Source organism: Bufo gargarizans, chromosome 6 (genome assembly GCF_014858855.1).
Source record: "Bufo gargarizans isolate SCDJY-AF-19 chromosome 6, ASM1485885v1, whole genome shotgun sequence".
NCBI lineage: Eukaryota > Metazoa > Chordata > Amphibia > Anura > Bufonidae > Bufo > Bufo gargarizans.
The window spans coordinates 249,904,627-249,926,051 of record NC_058085.1 but is presented as its reverse complement, the minus strand read 5'-3'; the positions used below and the strand labels follow the sequence as shown (position 1 = coordinate 249,926,051).

At 42.5% G+C, this 21,425-nt stretch overlaps 1 protein-coding gene across 4 annotated transcripts in view; it reads left to right on the top strand.

The window, feature by feature from the left end:
• LOC122941041 (calcium-binding protein 2-like) overlaps positions 1–21,425 on the top strand; it is a 99,716-nt gene that overhangs the window by 70,741 nt on the left and 7,550 nt on the right. For 2 of the 4 annotated variants that reach the window (XM_044298022.1, XM_044298024.1), the window contains exons 2-3: positions 5,263–5,427; positions 20,251–20,281. In XM_044298022.1, coding sequence (XP_044153957.1) covers positions 5,263–5,427; positions 20,251–20,281 — 196 coding nt within the window. Of the gene's footprint in view, positions 1–5,262; positions 5,428–7,493; positions 7,581–20,250; positions 20,282–21,425 lie in introns of those variants that run through there. The other 2 variants (XM_044298025.1, XM_044298023.1) reach the window with 2 other exon arrangements.

Genomic DNA, 21,425 nt, shown 5'->3' with positions numbered 1-21,425 from the left:
ATCGCTGGATGGTGATTGGTGGGGTGAAATCACACCACCATCACCATCCTGTTCCGGGTTATCGGGTCTTCAGAGACCTGAATAACCCGGAAACGCAGAAAACCGCAGGTCTGAATTGACCTGCGGTTTTCTGCGATCGCATACATGGGGGGGGTCGCAGGCACGGGGTTCCGATCGCCGCCCGCCGCACGGTGGTGATCGAAAATACACAGGGCGTACAGGTACGCCCTGTGTCCTTAAGTACCAGGACATAAGGGCTTACCTGTACGCCCTATGTCCGGAAGAGGTTAAATAACTTGAATAAATATACCTCAGCAAACCACACTTTGCTGAAACAACCCAGCTTTCCTTGATTATTTTTACCTCACCTATCTGAGCAATCTAGGTGAAATATACACACTATCCAGTTCTTTACCAGCCACCATGTTACTAAACATATACAGTGCCTTGAAATATTCATACACCTTTTTTCCACATATTTTTGCATTTGTATTCAGCCCTCCTGAGTCAATACCTTTCACTGCAATTACAGCTGCAAGTCTTTTGAGGCATGTCTCTACCGGCTTTGCACATCTAGAGGCTGACATTTTTGGCCATTCTTCTTTGCAGAATAGCTCAAGCTCAGTCAGATTGGCTTTCTTCTTGCCACTCTTCCATAAAGGCCAGATTTGTGGATCGGCCTACTAATATTTGTCCTGTGGACAGATTATCCCACCTGAGCTGTGGATCTCTGCAGCTCCTCCAAAGTGACCATGGGTCTCTTGGCTGCTTCTCTAATAGTGCTCTCCTTGCCTGGGCTGTTAGTTTACACGATGGCCATGTCTTGGTAGGTTTGCATTTGTGCCATACTCTTTCCATTTTCAGATGTTGGATTGAACAGTGCTCTGTGTGATGTTCAGAGATTGGGATATTTTTTATAACCTAACCCAGCTTTACATTTTTCCACAACTTCACCTGTCTGGTATGTTGATCACTAATGTTCTCTAATGAACCTCTGAGGTCATAACAGAACAGCTGTAGTTATACTGAGAATAAACTACACACAGGTGGAATTTATTTACTAATTAGGTGACTTCTGATTTAGGGTAATCAGAATACAGGGGGCTGAATACAAAAGCATGCCACCCTTTAAAGATTTTTATTTATTAATACTTTTGAAAATCATATATCATTTTCTTTTCACTTCACACATTGCTACTTTGTGATGGTCTATCAAACAAAATCTCAATAAAATACATTTAAGTTTGTGGGTGTAACATGAAAAAACTAGGAAAAGTTCAAGGTTAGGGCTCATTCACATGACCATATGGCCACGATGCCCCTGTTGCGGACTGGAAACAGCAGGACTGCAATACACAGGCACCGGCTGTGTGAACTCCTTGCTGTGGTGTGGATGCATTAAATCAAATTACTTGATGACCCAGAAGATAGGGCAAAAGATAGGACATGTCTTGTCTTTTGCAGTGTGGAGGCATGGATTGGAAACCCACAGAAACACTCGGAAGTCCTTCTGCAGGCTTTCAGAGCCTTGTGAATACTTTTTCAAGGCACTATACAGGTCCTTCTCAAATAATTAGCATATTGTGATAAAATTCATTATTTTCTGTAATGTACTGATAAACATTAGACTTTCATATATTTTAGATTCATTACACACCAACTGAAGTAGTTCAAGCCTTTTATTGTTTTAATATTGATGATTTTGGCATACAGCTCAAAAAATTAGCATATTTCATCCGACCAATAAAAGAAAAGTGTTTTTAATACAAAAAAAGTCAACCTTCAAATAATTATGTTCAGTTCTGCACTCAATACTTGGTCCGGAATCCTTTTGCAGAAATGACTGCTTCAATGCGGTGTGGCATGGAGGCAATCAGCCTGTGGCACTGCTGAGGTATTATGGAGGCCCAGGATGCTTCGATAGCGGCCTTAAGCTCATCCAGAGTGTTGGGTTTTGCGTCTCTCAACTTTCTCTTCCCAATATCCCACAGATTCTCTATGGGGTTAGGTCAGGAGAGTTGGCAGGCCAATAGAGCACAGTGATACCATGGTCAGTAAACCATTTACCAGTGGTTTTGGCACTGTGAGCAGGTGCCAGGTCGTGCTGAAAAATGAAATCTTCATCTCCATAAAGCTTTTCAGCAGATGGAAGCATGAAGTGCTCCAAAATCTCCTGATAGCTAGTTGCATTGACCCTGCCCTTGATAAAACACAGTGGACCAACACCAGCAGCTGACATGGCACCCCAGACCATCACTGTCTGTGGGTACTTGACACTGGACTTCAGGCATTTTGGCATTTCCCTCTCCCCAGTCTTCCTCCAGACTCTGGCACCCTGATTTCCGAATGATATGCAAAATTTGCTTTCATCCGAAAAAAGTACTTTGGACCACTGAGCAACAGTCCAGTGCTGCTTCTCTGTAGGCCAGGTCAGGCGCTTCTGCCGCTGTTTCTGGTTCAAAAGTGGCTTGACCTGGGGAATGCGGCACCTGTAGCCCATTTCCTGCACACGCCTGTGGATGTTTCTACTCCAGACTCAGTCCACTGCTTCCGCAGGTCCCCCAAGGTCTGGAATCGGTCCTTCTCCACAATCTTCCTCAGGGTCCGTTCACCTCTTCTCGTTGTGCAGCGTTTTCTGCCACACTTTTTCCTTCCCACAGACTTCCCACTGAGGTGCCTTGATACAGCACTCTGGGAACAGCCTATTCGTTCAGAAATTTCTTTCTGTGTCTTACCCTCTTGTTTGAGGGTGTCAATGATGGCCTTCTGCACAGCAGTCAGGTCGGCAGTCTTACCCATGATTGCGGTTTTGAGTAATGAACCAGGCTGGGAGTTTTTAAAAGCCTCAGGAATCTTTTGCAGGTGTTTAGAGTTAATTAGTTGATTCAGATGATTAGGTTAATAGCTCGTTTAGAGAACCTTTTCATGATATGCTAATTTTTTGAGATAGGAATTTTGGGTTTTCATGAGCTGTATGCCAAAATCATCAATATTAAAACAATAAAAGGCTTGAACTACTTCAGTTGGTGTGTAATGAATCTAAAATATATGAAAGTCTAATGTTTATCAGTACATTACAGAAAATAATGAACTTTATCACAATATGCTAATTTTTTGAGAAGGACCTGTATATATATATACAGTACAGACCAAAAGTTTGGACACACCTTCTCATTCAAAGAGTTTTCTTTATTTTCATGACTATGAAAATTGTAGATTCACACTGAAGGCATCAAAACTATGAATTAACACATGTTGAATTATATACCTAACAAAAAAGTGTGAAACAACTGAAAATATGTCATATTTTAGGTTCTTCAAAGTAGCCACCTTTTGCTTTGATTACTGCTTTGCACACTCTTGGCATTCTCTTGATGAGCTTCAAAAGGTAGTCACCTGAAATGGTTTTCACTTCACAGGTGTGCCCTGTCAGGTTTAATAAGTGGGATTTCTTGCCTTATAAATAGGGTTGGGACCATCAGTTGCGTTGTGGAGAAGTCAGGTGGATACACAGCTGATAGTCCTACTGAATAGACTGTTAGAATTTGTATTATGGCAAGAAAAAAAGCAGCTAAGTAAAGAAAAACTAGTGGCCATCATTACTTTAGGAAATGAAGGTCAGTCAGTCCGAAAAATTGGGAAAACTTTGAAAGTGTCCCCAAGTGCAGTCACAAAAACTATCAAGCGCTACAAAGAAACTGGCTCACATGCGGACCGCCCCAGGAAAGGAAGACCAAGAGTCCCCTCTGCTGCGAAGGATAAGTTCATCCGAGTCACCAGCCTCAGAAATCGCAGGTTAACAGCAGCTCAGATTAGAGACCAGGTCAATGCCACACAGAGTTCTAGCAGCAGACACATCTCTAGAACAACTGTTAAGAGGAAACTGTGTGAATCAGGCCTTCATGGTAGAATATCTGCTAGGAAACCACTGCTAAGGACAGGCAACAAGCAGAAGAGACTTGTTTGGGCTAAAGAACACAAGGAATGGACATTAGACCAGTGGAAATCTGTGCTTTGGTCTGATGAGTCTAAATTTGAGATCTTTGGTTCCAACCACCGTGTCTTTGTGCGAAGCAGAAAAGGTGAACGGATGGACTCTACATGCCTGGTTCCCACCGTGAAGCATGGAGGAGGAGGTGTGATGTGTGGGGGTGCTTTGCTGGTGACACTGTTGGGGATTTATTCAAAATTGAAGGCATACTGAACCAGCATGACTACCACAGCATCTTGCAGCGGCATGCTATTCCATCCGGTTTGCGTTTAGTTGGACCATCATTTATTTTTCAACAGGACAATGACCCCAAACACACCTCCAGGCTGTGTAAGGGCTAATTGACCATGAAGGACAGTGATGGGGTGCTGCGCCAGATGACCTGGCCTCCACAGTCATCGGACCTGAACCCAATCGAGATGGTTTGGGGTGAGCTGGACCGCAGAGTGAAGGCAAAAGGGCCAACAAGTGCTAAGCATCTCTGGGAACTCCTTCAAGACTGTTGGAAGACCATTTCAGGTGACTACCTCTTGAAGCTCATCAAGAGAATGCCAAGAGTGTGCAAAGCAGTAATCAAAGCAAAACGTGGCTACTTTGAAGAACCTAGAATATGACATATTTTCAGTTGTTTCACACTTTTTTGTTATGTATATAATTCCACATGTGTTAATTCATAGTTTTGATGCCTTCAGTGTGAATCTACAATTTTCATAGTCATGAAAATAAAGAAAACTCTTTGAATGAGAAGGTGTGTCCAAACTTTTGGTCTGTACTGTATATATATATATATGTGTGTATGTATATATATATATATATATATATATATTACAGTATATATTAGGGATATATATAACTATACACATTACAAAAAAATTTTTATAACAGTTTAACACTTTAATAGAAACTGTTCAATTTTTTTTATAAAGTATGCTGTTGTGGATACTTGTGACTGTTGGCTACTGTTGGCTAAAGTAGGGAAATTCTCCTAATGTATAGGCTTAGTGTGCCCACATGTTAGCATTAGCCCAATCAGGATTCACTGGAATCAAATGCAAACATCCATCATAGCTGCCTTGAGTCCATTATGACCAGAAGTGATGACACTAGTGTGAACAGAGCCTTAAATCTTTCTTTGCAGTCAGTTACAGACTTCTTGTAGAAATAGGGATTTAAAGGACTTTAATTTTCATTAGCTTGAGGACCATACAGAATGGATATACGTTCTTCATGGAAGTGATATAGTGAATCTCATTTGCTTTCTCTCCCATCAGGATGGGAAACATTCCCACTTGCAGCTTGCTCATCTTTCTCCCTGTGAGGTGGGTTCAGGGATTGTCGACAGTTGGCCACGGCCCCTGCAGAGTTTTGCGGCACTGCAGAGCCTTGCAGGAACAGCATGCATCTTTCTGCGGCACAGTATCGCTATCACCCAGATCGTATGTATTAATAATGTATATTAAGGTCTTGTTAAATAACACCTCAAGGTGGTATTGTATCTAAATCAGAGGTGTAACAAGTAGGGATGCAATGTCAGGCACCAACAAGCCATCCTCTGCTCTGGTCAGGGTATTTAAAAACATGGCAAGCCTAGCTATACCTCTGCTTTACTTGTCAGCAGATTTGTTACCTCCTATTTTATGCTACTACTGTATAACAGGTTCCCCATTTTGGTGCTGGGTTTTGCCACCCAGGACAGAAGAGCCTGGTGTTTGTTTCCCTCTCAACACACTTTACATGACCCCCTCGGCCAATTTGCTGCCTTCCCCCCCTTGAACAATGCAGTTTTTCTATAGAGAGGAGAATGCTGCCCAAGTTCTAACCAATAACAGTGGGCCAAATGATGGTCAGGGTCCCCTCTCTCCAAGGGCCTCATAGTTGCCAAATTGGCTGTTTATGGTATATACACAATTGGTCTTGACCTAAAAGGGGTTTTCTGGGAGTTTGATATTGATGAGCTATTCTTAGGATAGCTCATAAGTATCAGATCAGCTAAGCTTCAACTCCTGGTGCCCTGACTGATCAGTTGTTTTCAGAAGCTGCTGTGTATCAGAACCAAGCCTTGCCTGGTTACTGCAGCGCTACTCTGATTCAATTGAATGGGAACACCACTGCAGTAACCAGACACGGTCACCTCCTAGGTGGCTGACTTCTCAGACATGTCCCCTCCCCACCCAGCTTCACCCTCACTATTCTTCTGTATATCCTACACGTTTGTGAGTAGAATGTATGGCCTCAAAAAACAATCCAGCCATGCCCCCAAATGATCCTCAGAACCCTTTTCCACCATCCCAGCAACTTTAACTGTAATCCTAACCCTAACACACACGTGAGACCACACAGAACCCTTAGTTCCATTGCCCCTGAAAATGCAGCACTTTCCTCCATTGCTGATGAAGGTATTATTTCTGACTTATCTATAAGACCAAGAGTGCTGAGATAAAATAGGCGAGTCCCTACAACTCCCCTTACTCAACCTAACCATCTATGTGATCTGTGTAGCCTGTGTGCAGAATCTCCTGTGTATTTGTATGTGATGCCTTCTTCACACTGCTTGTTAGAAATAGCAGGCAGAAAACTATCACAAGAAAGAGGCAGGGGAGGCAGGCTGAAGGTATATCTCATAGGAATACCCTGGACTCTGCAGTGTGAGGGGACAGAATTTCCATGTCACTGATCAGTCACTTGCACAAAAGTTAAAAGAGTTGTGCAGTAGCATAATATTGATGACCTATCCTTAGGATAGGTCATTAATATCAGACTGGTGGGGTCTGACTCCTGGCACCCTGCTGATCAGTTCTTTAAAGAAGTCGCTGTTTGAGTACTATGTCCTCTTCAAAGTTTACGTGCATGCCATCTCCCCCGTAGCCATGGTGCAGTATAATTACAACTGCAGTTATAATTACACTGTGTTGCCGCTACAAGGGAGACGACATGCAAATATATACTGAAGAGGATTCAGCACTCACATGATCACTGCGACCCCTGCCACATGATTCTGAGGATAGGTCATCAATATTATGCCACCCTTTAAATAGAACTCAGCAGATGAATTGAGTGTAATCGGACTCTGCTTTCTCTGTCTTAGCAAAGCCACAGGTATAATGGGAAATGTAGGCTGCATTAGGGGAACCATATCAAAGGGGAAGAAAGTTCCAAGATGGCAGACAACTCATAAATGGTACATCAGATAAAACAAGTGTGATGTATAGACATTGTCATCTCACATTTTTCCCTGACCCCATTCAATCTCCCAATGTAAATTTCAAATCAACAACCCATATTGTCTGAGCTTGTGCTCCCGAACATAAAAAGGTAGGTTCACCTGCCCACATTCCTGCTGCTGCTCCATTCCCAGGCCCCATGGAGTCAGGTGGTGGCTGGGTCCTGTGACCATCACAGCCAGTCAAACACCTTAGTAGACATCAGCTTGAATGGTTTCTCATAGCTGTGATGTAATGTTGAAGCTGATGTGACTGCTGAGGCGTGTGATTGTTTGCAGCGGTCATGGGTCCCAGCTTCTTCCTGGTCCCATGGGGACCGGAAGCATTTGGGAATGGAGCAGCAGAGGGACTGTATGGACTGTGAGCAGGTAAGTCTTTTTTTGTTCAGGGGTAGAGGTCTGCACGATAGGGGGTTGTTTGCTCCAAGGCTAGACAACCCCTTTAAATTTATTGGTATTTTTTTTATGTGTGGGTGGAAACTAGTATAGAACACACAAACTCAATGCAGATTCTGTTCTTGGTCATACACTGACGAGCAAAAGGGTAACAGTGTTTTGGATTTTTGACTTTTATGTTCCATATCTCACCATCCACTACAGCTTCAAACGTGAGACTACCATCATTTAATAGACAATCATCTTGGCTATCTCATACAAAAATGTAACTAGCAACTATTTAGCATATGATTAGTTATGCATATTCTTGTCATATAACTGAATTGTTACTGTTTTTCTCTTAACATTTTGAATTTTAATTTGTATTATTTCGTTAGTATTTTGTAAATCCACCTTTGGCTTTCAATACTGCCTGAATTCTTCTGGCCATGCTTTTGATTAGACTCCAGCATGTCATGACCGATATCTGTTCCCAGGTCTCTTCTACACATTCCCAATGTTGGTGTATACTGGTGAACTCACTTGGGTACGAATACAGCTTTTTTTCTTCAACTCTACCCACAATTATTCAGATGGGTTGAGGTCTAGGGACTGTGGGGGCTAATCCAGCAACTCTACTTCATTGTCATTGAACCATTTCTTCGCCAATCTTCACGTATGCCTCGGGTCTTTGTTCTGCTAGAGCACTATGTCGTCCTTTTCATACCGATAGTACTTGAGTGTACAAAGTAACTTGTCTTGTAGGATACTCACATATAGCTCAGTACTCAGACCACATCAATCCTGGTCAAGTATCTAGCGCCTTTGGCTGTGAAACAACTCCATATCATCAGGCTTCCTCCACCAAACTTGACAGTTCCTTCAATTTCTCAATCAGTTAGCCTCCTTTTCTCTTGCTTCTTCCAGACCCATTTGCACCCATCAGAGCCCAGTCTATTGACTTTTGTCTCATCGCCCCAAATCACCCGTTTCCAATCGTCTACTGTCCGCTGTTCATACTTTTTTGCAATTTCAAGCCTACGCTTCTTATGACGATATTGAAGTCAAGGCTTCTTCGCCTTTTTTGGTCCACCATTCTGGACTTGTGTAATATGCGTTACACTGTGCTTGCATGGACATTACGAGGCATACGAGCCACCTCCACTGCCATGTTTGTTGCAACAGAACTGACAGACCTTGTAATGAGCCGACTTGTTGACTCCGATATTTTGCCTGGATGTCCACCTCTTGGCTTTGGAATGAATGGAAGGACATCATTTCATATTCCAACTGTCATGGCCCTCACATGATACAGTTTGGCAATTTTCTTGTCGGAGATACCGCTAATCGATGAGCTGGATGATGCTGTTTCTCATTCATGGAAAATCTTTTTTATGGCAGCTCCTGGATTCGAACCAGTGATATTTTGCTTGGGAATCAACCAAAACACACTGAGTTTTTAGGAAATTTGAGAAGAGGTTGTAATTTGTAGTATACAATAAGAAAAAGAATGTTCCACCACCAGGAGCAAAACAGTAACAATGCAGTTACATGACAAGAATCTGCATAACTAATCATATGCTAAATAGCTGCAAGTCCAATTTATGTATGAGATAGCCAAGATGATTGTCTATAAAATGATAGTAGTCTCATGTTCGAAACTGTAGTGGGTGGTGAGATATCAAGCCTGAAAGTCAAAAGTTCAAAACATTGAACCTAGGGCAACAGAACTAATCACTGAGTCACCATGCCACATTCCTAAACACCATGCCTCATTCAACTCACTTGAACTTTCAGAAATCCATGTGCTTGCTGTTGAAACAACCCTATTCAGATGAATGGAACAGATTTTTATCCCAGGGCTACGTGGCAATCTGGGGTACGACAGCTGTCATGTGACCAAGGATCACAATGTAGTGGTGCAACCATAGAAATGAATGGGGTTGCAGTATGACTTACAAGTTGCCGCGACCAGCAAATTGCAAGTAAATCCATCAGAGTTATTTATTTTTTGTGATTCTGGGATGTAGATGTGGCAACCAGCAAGTTGTGCTGCGACCCTTGCAATGTTTGGTGTCACACCCAAGTCTGTGTATGTAGCAAATCTATCTGAATGAATCATACAGTTATTTTGAAAGATGTACCCCTGAAAAGTATATCTTGGGTCCCATATAGATTAGAATATTGATGGCTAAACCTGGGATCGTTAAAGGGAACCTTTCACCTCCAAAACACATTTTAAACCGACATCATTAACTTACAGTAGCCCCCAGTGTGTTCCTAATCATGTTTTTCATTCCTCCACTGGTTGTTGTATACTTTATAAATAAACACTGAACTCCTTGCTTCAAGTCAAGCTAAGCCCGTCCCATACCTGTCATTCCTTCACTGTGATTGACATCCTGCTGTGAAGCTGGGATCGTGCAAGTCTCGCGCATGCTTAGGAACACACTGGGGTCTACTGTAATCTAATCTGTAATCTAATGTGCATGGGCTGCTCCTGACACAGTGACACGATCAGTGTGGGAGGGGGGAACTCCACACTGAACACAGGAGGGAAAGGTACCAGTAACTGAGCCTGGAAACTAGGGAAGAAACAGGTCACCTCCTAGACAACCCTGATCCGGGCCCTGACTACCTATCAATATGAATAGACCTTGAAGGTAGGAATATTCATATGCAGTATACCTAGGCCCTGATTTCCCTATAAGGCCCTGGAATACATTTAGGACCAGAGACAACCCATTCGTACCCAGATGGATGAATGGAAGTCTCTGTCTCAGGCCCAGATACAACAACAGGGAATATAACAAATGCAAACAAACGCAACACTTAACTTCTATAGAGATGGAAGAACTCGAACACCAGAGACGACCTCACACCAGCTCAGCCAAACCCAAATTAAGCTATCTACCGCATAGTCAGAAGGGTGGGGTCAGACTATAAAGGGTAGAAGTGTGTACAAGCCTTCTTTCCTCCAGACGCAGAGGATGTCCCCTCGTCACAGTCACAGTCCTGGGGATAAATAGATGATGGGATAGATCTCTGTACTGACCCCTGAGATATTTATACATATTAATTAGATCTCCCCTCAGTCGTCTTTTTTCTAAAGTGAATAACCCTAATTTTGATAATCTTTCAGGGTACTGTAGTTGCCCCATTCCAGTTATTACTTTAGTTGCCCCCCTCTCCAGCTCTGCTATGTCTGCCTTGTTTACAGGAGCCCAGAACTGTACACAATACTCCATGTGTGGTCTGACTAGTGATTTGTAAAGTGGTAGGACTATGTTCTTATCACGGGCATTTATGCCCCTTTTGATGCAACCCGTTATCTTATTGGCCTTGGCAGCAGCTGCCTGACACTGGTTTTTGCAGCTTAGTTTGCTGTTTATTAAAATTCCTAGATCCTTTTCCATGTCAGTGTTACCGAGTGTTTTACCATTTAGTATGTACGGGTGACTTGCATTATTACTTCCCATGTGCATAACTTTACATTTGTCAGTGTTAAACCTCATCTACCACTTATCTGCCCAAGCCTCCAATCTATCCAGATCCCTCTGTAGTAATATACTGTCCTCTTCAGTCTTAATTACTTTACACAGTTTAGTGTCATCTGCGAAAATTGATACTTTACTATGCAAGTCTTCTACAAGATCATTAGTAAATATATTGAAGAGAATAGGGCCCAATACTGACCCTTAATGTACCCTACTAGTGACAGTGATCCAATCTGAGTATGTACCGTTAATAACCACCCTCTGTTTTCTATCATTGAGCCAGTTACTTACCCACATACAGACGTATTCTCCCAGTCCGAGCATTCTCATTTTATATACTAACCTTTTATGTGGTACAGTGTCAAATGCTTTGGAGAAGTCCAGATATACGACATTCATTGATTTGCCGCTGTCAAGTCTAGAACTTACCTCCTCATAAAAACTGATTAAATTAGTTTGGAATGACCGATCCCTTATGAAGCCATGCTGATATGGCGTTATTTGCTTATTTCCGTTGAGATGCTCTAAGATAGCATCTCCTAGAAAACCTCCAAACAGTTTACCCACAACAGATGTTAAACTTACCGGCCTAAAGTTTCCAGGCTCTGTTTTTGGACCCTTTTTGAACATTGGCACCACATTTGCCATGCGCCAATCCTGTGGGATATTCCCTGTCAGTATAGGGTCCTTAAATATCAGAAATACAGGTCTGGCTATGACATTACTTAATTCCCTTATGATAGTATGCCATCCGGTCCTGGCAATTTGTCTATTTTTATCTTTTTAAGTCGCTGATGTACTTCTTCCTAGGTCAGACAGGACACTTTAAATGGGGAATTTATTTTTACATTCTGCATGTCATCTGACAGTTTATTTTCCTGAATACATTGGAGAACAAAATATTTAACAGCTTTGCTTTCTCCTCGTCGCTCTCTGCGACTCCCCACTCATTACTCTTTAAAGGGCCGATACCTTCAGATTCATACTTTTTAACATTTATATAATTGAAGAACATTTTTGGGTTATTTTTACTCTCTTTGGCAATTAATCTCTCGGTCTCTAGTTTGGCCGCTTTTTTTTTTTTTTACATGTTCTATTTTTTTCCTTATAGTTTTTCAGTGCTTCCTTGCTACCCTCCTGTTTTAGTGTCATTTATTGCTTTCTTTACAGTTCTTTTTATCCACATTGGTTTCTTTTTGTTCATTAACCTTTTATTCCCATATGGTATGTACAGGGGTCAAGTCCTGGGAAAAAAAGTGTGGGAACTCACCCAAGATCCACTGCAACCCCCCCCCCCCCCCCTCCAAAAAATAAAAAAGCACAGAAAATCTAGCACTTTTAGAAAAGTTTGTCCTGGGATTCGAACTCATGACCTCTACACATTACAGGCAAGGCATTTGACCTCACAGCCGTAAAAGCTGTTGAGGTAGTTGCTTAAAAAAAAAAACTAAGACTTCTACTTATACCTAGTGTACAACCATACACATGACAGCTGCCCCAACACACCCAGCTCTGCTACATCCATACACAGTGGGCAGCTGTCATGTGTATGGTTGTACACTAGGTATCAGTAAACTAGGTATCAGTAAACTAGGTATCAGTAGAAGTCTTATAAAAAAAAAAAAAACACTTTTAGAAAAGTTTGTCCTGGGATTTGAACTCATGACCTCTACACATCAGAGGCAAGGCATTTACCCTCACAGCCATAAAAGCTATCTAGGTAGCTGCTTAAAAAAAATAAAATAAGACTTCTACTTATACCTAGTGTACTGATACCTAGTGTACAACCATACACATGACAGCTGCCCCAACACACCCAGCTCTGCTACATCCATACACAGTGGGCAGCTGTCATGTGTATGGTTGTACACTAGGTATCTGTACACTAGGTATCAGTACACTAGGTATAAGTCTTATATTTTTTTTTTTTTAAGCAACTACCTAGACAGCTTTCATGGCTGTGAGGGTAAATGCCTTCCTCTGATGTGTAGAGGTCGTGAGTTCGAATCCCAGGACAAACTTTTCTAAAAGACATTCTAAATGATCTCGTAGTGAAGGAGATGATGTCATTAGGGGGCGGGGCACCATGAGAGGAGTCGCAGGCAGCGGCACCGCACAGACTGAAGCTGCCCCTCCTCCCTTAGCCTGCCCTGCACAGTGCGCTCCGTCTCCCCCTGTGAATCTGATTCAGCCGTGTTCTCCTGGCTTGAGGCTGAAAGGGAACGGCGTTCCTGCCATGAAAAAAGTGCAGGAACGCCGTTCCCATGCGTTCCCCCTCCACTCGACCCCTGGGTATGTACCTCTCACAATGAGATTTTAGGATGCTTTTAAAGATATCCCATTTTGTGGCTGTATTTGTTTTTTTTAGCACTTTGTCCCTTTGTTTGGTATTTTTGTTCCACCCTGTAGAAACGCTCTTTTGAATAATAATTGGAAGGTTATTACTTTATGGTCACTATTTCCCAGGTGTCCCCCAACCTGCATGTCTGTTGTTCTGTCAGGCCTATTGGTTAAAACTAAGTCTAGTATGGCCGTCCCTCTAGTCAGGTCCTGAACCAGTTGGGAGAGGTAATTGTCTTTGGTTATTGCCAAGAACCTGTTTCCTTTATGAGATATACAAGTTTCAGTTTCCCAGTCTATATCTGGGTAGTTGAAGTCCCTCAAAATAACCACCTCAATATGATTTGCCGCCTTGTCTATCTCATTTAGTAGTAGATTTTCTGTGGACTCTGGTATATTAGGTGGTTTATAGTAAACTCCTATTAGTAATTTATTGTTGTTTTTAGCTCCATGTATCTCTACCCACAGTGACTCCACATGTCCATGTCCCTCACTTATATCTTTCCGGAGTTTGGGCTTTAGACAAGACTTTACATAAAGGTAGACCGCTCCCCCTCTCCGGTTTTGGCAATCCTTTCTAAACAGACTGTAACCCTGTACATTAACTGCCCAGTCATAGCTATCATCCAGCCATGTCTCAGTTATTCCCACTATGTCATAGTCCTCCTCACACATCACTAATTCCAGTTCCCCAGTTTTTTTAGTCAGGCTTCTGGCATTAGTATACATACATTTAAGAGGTTTATGTATATTTTTTACCCTACACCTTTTCTTCTGAACTGTTCTAGTCCCTCCTTCCATTTCTCCCCCTGTCCCACTTCCTTGCCCCCGGTCTCTATCAACACTATCTTCCCCTCCGATAATGTAATTTCCCTCCCCCCAGTCCCTAGTTTAAACACTCCTCCAACCTTCTAGCCATCTTTCCTTCCAACACAACCCTCTTTCTGTTTAATTCATATGCTTTTTATTCAGGATAAATTACAGGTATAAGGATGCGTTTCGGCCCATCCAGCCTTTGTCAGCTGACAAAGGCTGGACGGACCGAAACGCTTCCTTATACTTGTAAATTTATCCTGAATAAAAAGCATATGAATTGAACAGAAAGAGCATCCGCTGGGAATCTGTCGCATTGTCTCGCAGAGTTTTTCTCCTTCCCGTGCCGGCGCAAATTAGATCGAGAGCCGACCATCCCCCTCAATAGAAGTGAATGGAGCATGGGAGCCAACGTTTTAACAACAGCTGGAGTGCCAGAGGTCTCTTTACCTGGGACGATACTACAGCAGATTGTCTGGAAGACAGAGGAGACCGATGCATTTACATGCAGCGATCTCCTCTACAGTATGGGGAGGGGCGAACGCTAATGCCATCTCTCTTCCCCATACTCACTCATTGTTTGCCGACAGGAGATAGTGTTTACATGGCACTATCTGCTGCCGGTAAATGATTATATTTGCATGCGCACAGATGATCGAATATAATCGGCGGTATATTTACACTGCCCGATCATCATTAATGAGTTATTATAAATTCTCGTTAGCGATAATCTTTTTGTTTCCCGGACTGTGTGAAGGGCCCTTTATATGTTTATTAGTGCAAGCATGCACATGTAATGTACTGTAAATTGCAGCTGATATATGATGCATAATCTACATCACAATTTCACAATATTTCTATACTGAACACAATATGGAGCACAATAGTGTGGGTACTACTACTATTTGACCTATGCTTCTTTATTGGTACAACAGTGGGGAATAACGCTATATGGTGACCTTAGTATTGGGACAATCTGGGGGGAGTATCACTAGTTAATCGATTTAGTGGAATCACTGATACTCAGGCTGAAACTGCAGGATTGTCTTGATGTTAAATTAGCACTGAATAGACAAATGTGAAAATTTGAATAAGAAACATTTACTTTTCTGATTAAAATAATATTCCAGGCAAAAGCTTGAATACAGATATTGCTTTTGCTGATAGAGAAGAAACATGAATCACCAGCATGTAACAAGACAAAATAAAATAGGTACTCAACCATAGATGACTGGAACAGGGTGGTGATGGTAGTCAGGTGATGGAACAAACTGATGATGGAAGTCAGGTGATGGTACATAGGTCATACAAAACCAAAACTACAGACAGCACTCCAGGTATGATCCTTTATTGTACCCAATACGTTTCAGCTTTTTCCAAACATAATTTTTATTGATCATGGTGATGATATGGAGAGCACATGATTGAACAAACAGACAATAACTGACCCTATCTTTCCCTCAAACTTTCCCAAGATACAATCAGGTCCATAAATATTGGGTCAGCAACACAATTGTAACATTTTTGGCTCTATATACCACGACAATAGATTTGAAATGAAACGAACGAGATGTTCTTTAACTGAAGACTGTCAGTTTTAATTTGAGGGTATTTACATCCAAATCAGGTGAACGGTGTAGGAATTACAACAGTTTGCATATGTGCCTCCCACTTTTTAAGGAACCAAAAGTAATGGGACAATTGGCTTCTCAGCTGTTCCATGGCCAGGTGTGTTTTATTCCCTCATTATCCCAATTACAATGAGCAGATAAAAGGTCCAGAGTTTATTTCAAGTGTGCTATTTGCATTTGGAATCTGTTGCTGTCAACTCTCAAGATGAGATCCAAAGAGCCGTCACTATCAGTGAAGCAAGCCATCATTAGGCTGAAAAAACAAAACAAACCCATCAGAGAGATAGCAAAAACATTAGGAGGGGCCAATACAACTGTTTAGAACATTCTTAAAAAGAAGGAACGCACCGGTGAGCTCAGCAACACCAAAAGACCCGGACGACCACGGAAAACAACTGTGGTGGATGACCGAATAATTATTTCCCTGGTGAAGAAAACACCCTTTCGCAACAGTTGGCCAGATCAAGAACACTCTCCAGGAGGTAGGTGTATGTGTGTCAAAGTCAGCAATCAAGAGAAGACTTCACCATAGTGAATACAGAGGGTTCACCACAAGATGTAAACCATTGGTGAGCCTCAAAAACAGGAAAGCCAGCTTAGAGTTTGCCAAACGACAAAAGGCGACAAAAAAGCCTTCACAGTTCTGGAACAACATCCTATGGACAGGTGAGACCGAGATAAACCTGTACCAGAGTGATGGGAAGAGAAGAGTATGGAGAAGGAAAGGAACTGCTCATGATCCTAAGCATACCACCTCGTCAGTGAAACATGGTGGTGGTAGTGTCATGGCGTGGGCATGTATGGCTGCCATTGGAACTGGTTCTATTGTATTTATTGATGATGTGACTGCTGACAAAAGCAGCAGGATGACTTCTGAAGTGTTTTTCGGGCAATATTATCTGCTCATATTCAGCCAAATGCTTCAGAACTCATTGGACGGCGCTTCACAGTGCAGATGGACAATGACCCAAAGCATACTGCAAAAGACACCAAATAATTTTTTAAGGAAAAAGAAGTGGAATGTTATGCAATGGCCAAGTCAATCACCTGACCTGAATCCGATTGAGCATGCATTTCACTTGCTGAAGACAAAACTGAATGGAAAATGCCTCAAGAACAAGCAGGAACTGAAGACAGTTGCAGTAGAGGCCTGGCAGAGCATCACCAGGGATGAAACCCAGTGTCTGGTGATGTCTATGTGTTCCAGACTTCAGGCTGTAATTGACTGCAAAGGATTTGCAACCAAGTATTAAAAAGTGAAAGTTTGATTTAGAATTACTTTTGGTTCCTTAACAAGTGGAAGGCACATATGCAAACTGTTGTAATTCCTACACCGTTCACCTGATTTGGATGTAAATACCCTCAAATTAAAGCTGACAGTCTGCAGTTAAAGCACATCTTGTTCGTTTCATTTCAAATCCATTGTGCTGGTGTATAGAGCCAAAAATGTTAGAATTGTGCCTATGTCATAATATTTATGGACCTGGCTGTATGTCCCTAAATTCTGACCCTAAAAACAGACACCAATGACCATCACTGGCCCTAAAGATATCCCTAATGGAAACCCTAATCTGCAATACTGACTTTAACATGAACAACAAGAGGACAGTATGAGAAAACCCAGCTAAGCAGACCTAAACACCAGTGACCAGACAAGGAACAGATTCCCACAGGGAAGCTAAAAACAAAAAGTACAAGAACTGGAACTAAAACTGTAACGGATCACCTGGCACCCCGACTGAGTACCTCCGTTGATGGATGCTCCTAGCGTTTTCCTGAGGTTTCCAAACACTCTGGCAGACCCCACAATCACCGAACCGAAGAAGCATATAAATCCTCTCAAGCATATGAATGCTGTAGACAGTTGAATAGGAAACCATACGAATAGGTTTACGCTCCTAGCAGTCAAACTGGAACAGCATACCATAAATCCTCCCCCAAGAATGAGACGACACTTCACTTTGAGGGTTAAAACGGGAACTCCCTTTATTTAGACATAGCACACCTACTTTAAACCCCCCCAACAGCCTCATTTACATACAATAGGGCACATGGAGGACTATGGTACAAGGAAGGGTGGGGCCAGACAATAGCAAGGGCTGATGGGAGATTGAGGAGGGACAGAACAGCTGGTTTAAACTGGTCTCCCAGTGTCCCTGAGACAACACCTTGCTGGGGAAACAATGGGACAGGAAAAAGGGGGAGGAGAAGAGGCACAGAACAGCAATGCCTTTAACATAGTAAACATTACAGTAAGAGCAAGATATATACAGTTTACAATACATCGCAATACAATTTAACCGAACCCATAATAACATACATAATATTTAAGACAGCCTGAATGCAATCTGCTACACAGTCTTAAAGGGCATTGTTCCTAAAAGTCCTAATATGTCCACGGATGGTCCTTAAAGGGCCAGTAGCAGCAATATAAAATACCACATCCCCAAATTGCATTCAAACGTACCAATTTTACCAGGGGTTATAGTCAGCAGGTAGGAGGCGGGTAGCCAGTCCTCTCCAATGCCCAGTGGCGAGGCGGGTTCCGCCACAAAAACAAACCACTGGAATCAAATGCCCACTGCACTAGGAACTCAAAGGACTGGACATAATAGAGGCTTCCTGGATGAAACACACATAGCATATGCTATCACCAGCAGCAACCTGCACAGAACCAGGAGTTAACCAATCAAGTAAGTCCCACCAAATAAGTCAGAGACTCCTGTCAGTGGTTATGTAACCTTACTGATGGCACAGATGTTAGGCAGATGCCCAGCAGCTACCTTAAGGGTGCAGCCACACAGTTAGGTTTTTGCATGCAGTTCTGAAAGCCAAAACCAGGAGTGAATTCAAAACAGAGAAGCTATATTTAGGGGCAGTGTCGGACTGGGGTACCTAGGGATCACCAGTAAAATGTATTTTGGGGGCCCACCATACGGATACATTTTAATATAATAAATAATCTAACAAGTTTTTTATATGAACATAGGCTGGTTGAGGTGCTGTACATTGAATATGTGTATGTAGTGTACTAAATCTAATGTGTTATGTGCCACTTGTGCAGGGGGTGGGAGACTAGGGGCCCACCTTGCTCAGGGGCCCACCGGGGGATTCCCCTGTACCCCTGTGGGCCAGTCCGAGCCTGTTTAGGGGTGTAGCTAATAGCCCATGGGCCCTGGTGCAAGAGTTCAGCTTGGACCCCCCTTTCCTCAGTGCTTTGTGGCCAAGGGCAGGAAAGCTCATAGCCTTCGTGCTGCCCGAGGCAAAAATGTAAACGGCAACCCCCCATGCCAAATTCTTGACCTAACCCCCTCTCTCCAGCCAGAGGTGTAATTTTACCTTCATGCACTTTCTATAATACCAGTGGCTTCTTATGTAGCACTAGGTTCTTTGGTTCCCCTCAGGCTCCTGGGCCCGTTAGCATCTGCCACCCCTGCACCCCCTATAGCTATGCCCTTGGCTATATCCACCCTTTATACTTTCTTACCTTTATGATCAACTCCTGTATTCTGACTCTGATTGCTGTAATAGCTATTTATCCCTAGTGAGACCTCTATGCCTGGCCTGTATAAGTAGATATAATCACTGCGAACAATCCTTATCAGATAGCTTGAACTCACCAACACAGAGTTTATGCATGTAAGTTGCTTTATTCTGTAAGCCAGATAACAGAGTACAGCAGAACAGATGGATTCTGGTATTGTGCGGTCAAAGGTGATGCTTTTGCAAGCTTGCAAGCTTACATGAGAATACATGTGTACCTGTTCAATACCTGGATCAGTATGGATAAACAGGAAGTGAGGTACACAAAAGAAAGGGTGGAGCAATGAAATGAATGACATATATGACGAACCAGAAAAACAAGTGCATTACCAAAAACGGACACTAGATGGGAGCATAGGACCAAATATAGAATATAATATGAATTAAACTATATAGATTTTAACTGCATAGCAGCACATCCTGATTTTGGCTTCCAAAACTGTATTTAGAAACCTGACAGTATGAACATATCCTAACAAACTTATATGTAGGAGGTGAAACAACAGGGGAACTTGTGCTGTTCATAACAGGATCCAAACGTGTCTTCAGACAAGCCACTCCTGCCTGTATGCTGTATGCCTCGCATCGTCTAACTATAAATTCTTTAGGTATCTGCATAGTGAGTAATTTTCTATAGATTCCTAGACCACTTGTAAGAACCACTGTCCAGGACCTGGTAACAGACAGGCTGCAGATGGGTAGGTACCCATGGAGTAAGACTAGGATAGGATTTTCAGCTTTTGCCTGGAATTTCACTTTAATAAAAACTGTGAGTTAATAAAATGTACATTTATTATTTCAGATGTATATCTATTAATAAATACTCATCTTTTATTCTAGGATAGAGAGCTGAGACCAGAAGAGATTGAAGGTAAGCGTCTTAAAGGGGTTGTCCGAGTTACAGATATTGATGACATATCCTCAGGACAAGTCATCAATATCAGTTCAGTGTGGATTGCTGTTCGAGGCAGATGTGGCACCAGAAAGTAGACAGTGTATGGAGATGGAAGCGGACAGCTCTGTACACCATGTAGTGGCTATGCTGCGGTACTGCAATATAACTCCACATTTAATGGATTTTTCGGTAATTATTATATTTAATGTAATGCCCCCAGCTTGCCTCCTGAAAAAGATTCATACTTACCTGCTCCATGCCGCTCTGATCCTCTGCTGTCTCCATCTTTGTTTCCCAGCACTGTTTACATCCAGCTGGCCATGGGGATGGTCACATGCCCATGGCCAGCTGGATATAAACAGTGTGGGGATTGGAAGATGGAGACAGCGGAGGAGGGGAGGGCATGGATAATCTGTTGTGCTTTCTGCATCCTTCCGTAAAAGGATAGAAAATGTCCTATACTTGGCTGAAAAATACAGACACGAACCCATTGATGTCAATGGGTCCACAAAAAATGCTGATGCAACATGGACAGTATACTGTGGTGAAGTGCACAGTTGAGGTGTGGTGGTTCTCCTACAGGTTCCCCTGGCCCCAGGTGAGGCCAGCTGTGATTAATCACTGAGGGATAAATGAATCCTCAGTATGGCCTATTGCACACGGCCGTTTTTTTTTCCAGTTTACTGGCCGTTTTTTGCGTTCCGTATACGGTCCGTATACGGAACCATTCATTTCAATGGTTCCGCAAAAAAAACGGAATGTACTCCGTATGCATTCCGTTTCCGTATTTCCGTTTTTCCGTTCCGTTTTAACATAGAACATGTCCTATTATTGCCCGCAAATCACAGTCCGTGGCTCCATTCAAGTCAATGGATCCGCAAAAAAAACGGAACACATACGGAAATGCATCCGTATGTCTTCCGTTTCCGTTCCGTTTTTTCCTGAACCATCTATTGAAAATGTTATGCCCAGCCCAATTTTATCTATGTAATTACTGTATACTAAATATGCCATACGGAAAAACGGAACGGAAAAACGGAACAGAAACGGAAACACAACGGAAACAAAAAACGGAACAACGGATCCATGAAAAACGAACTGCAAAACACTGAAAAAGCCA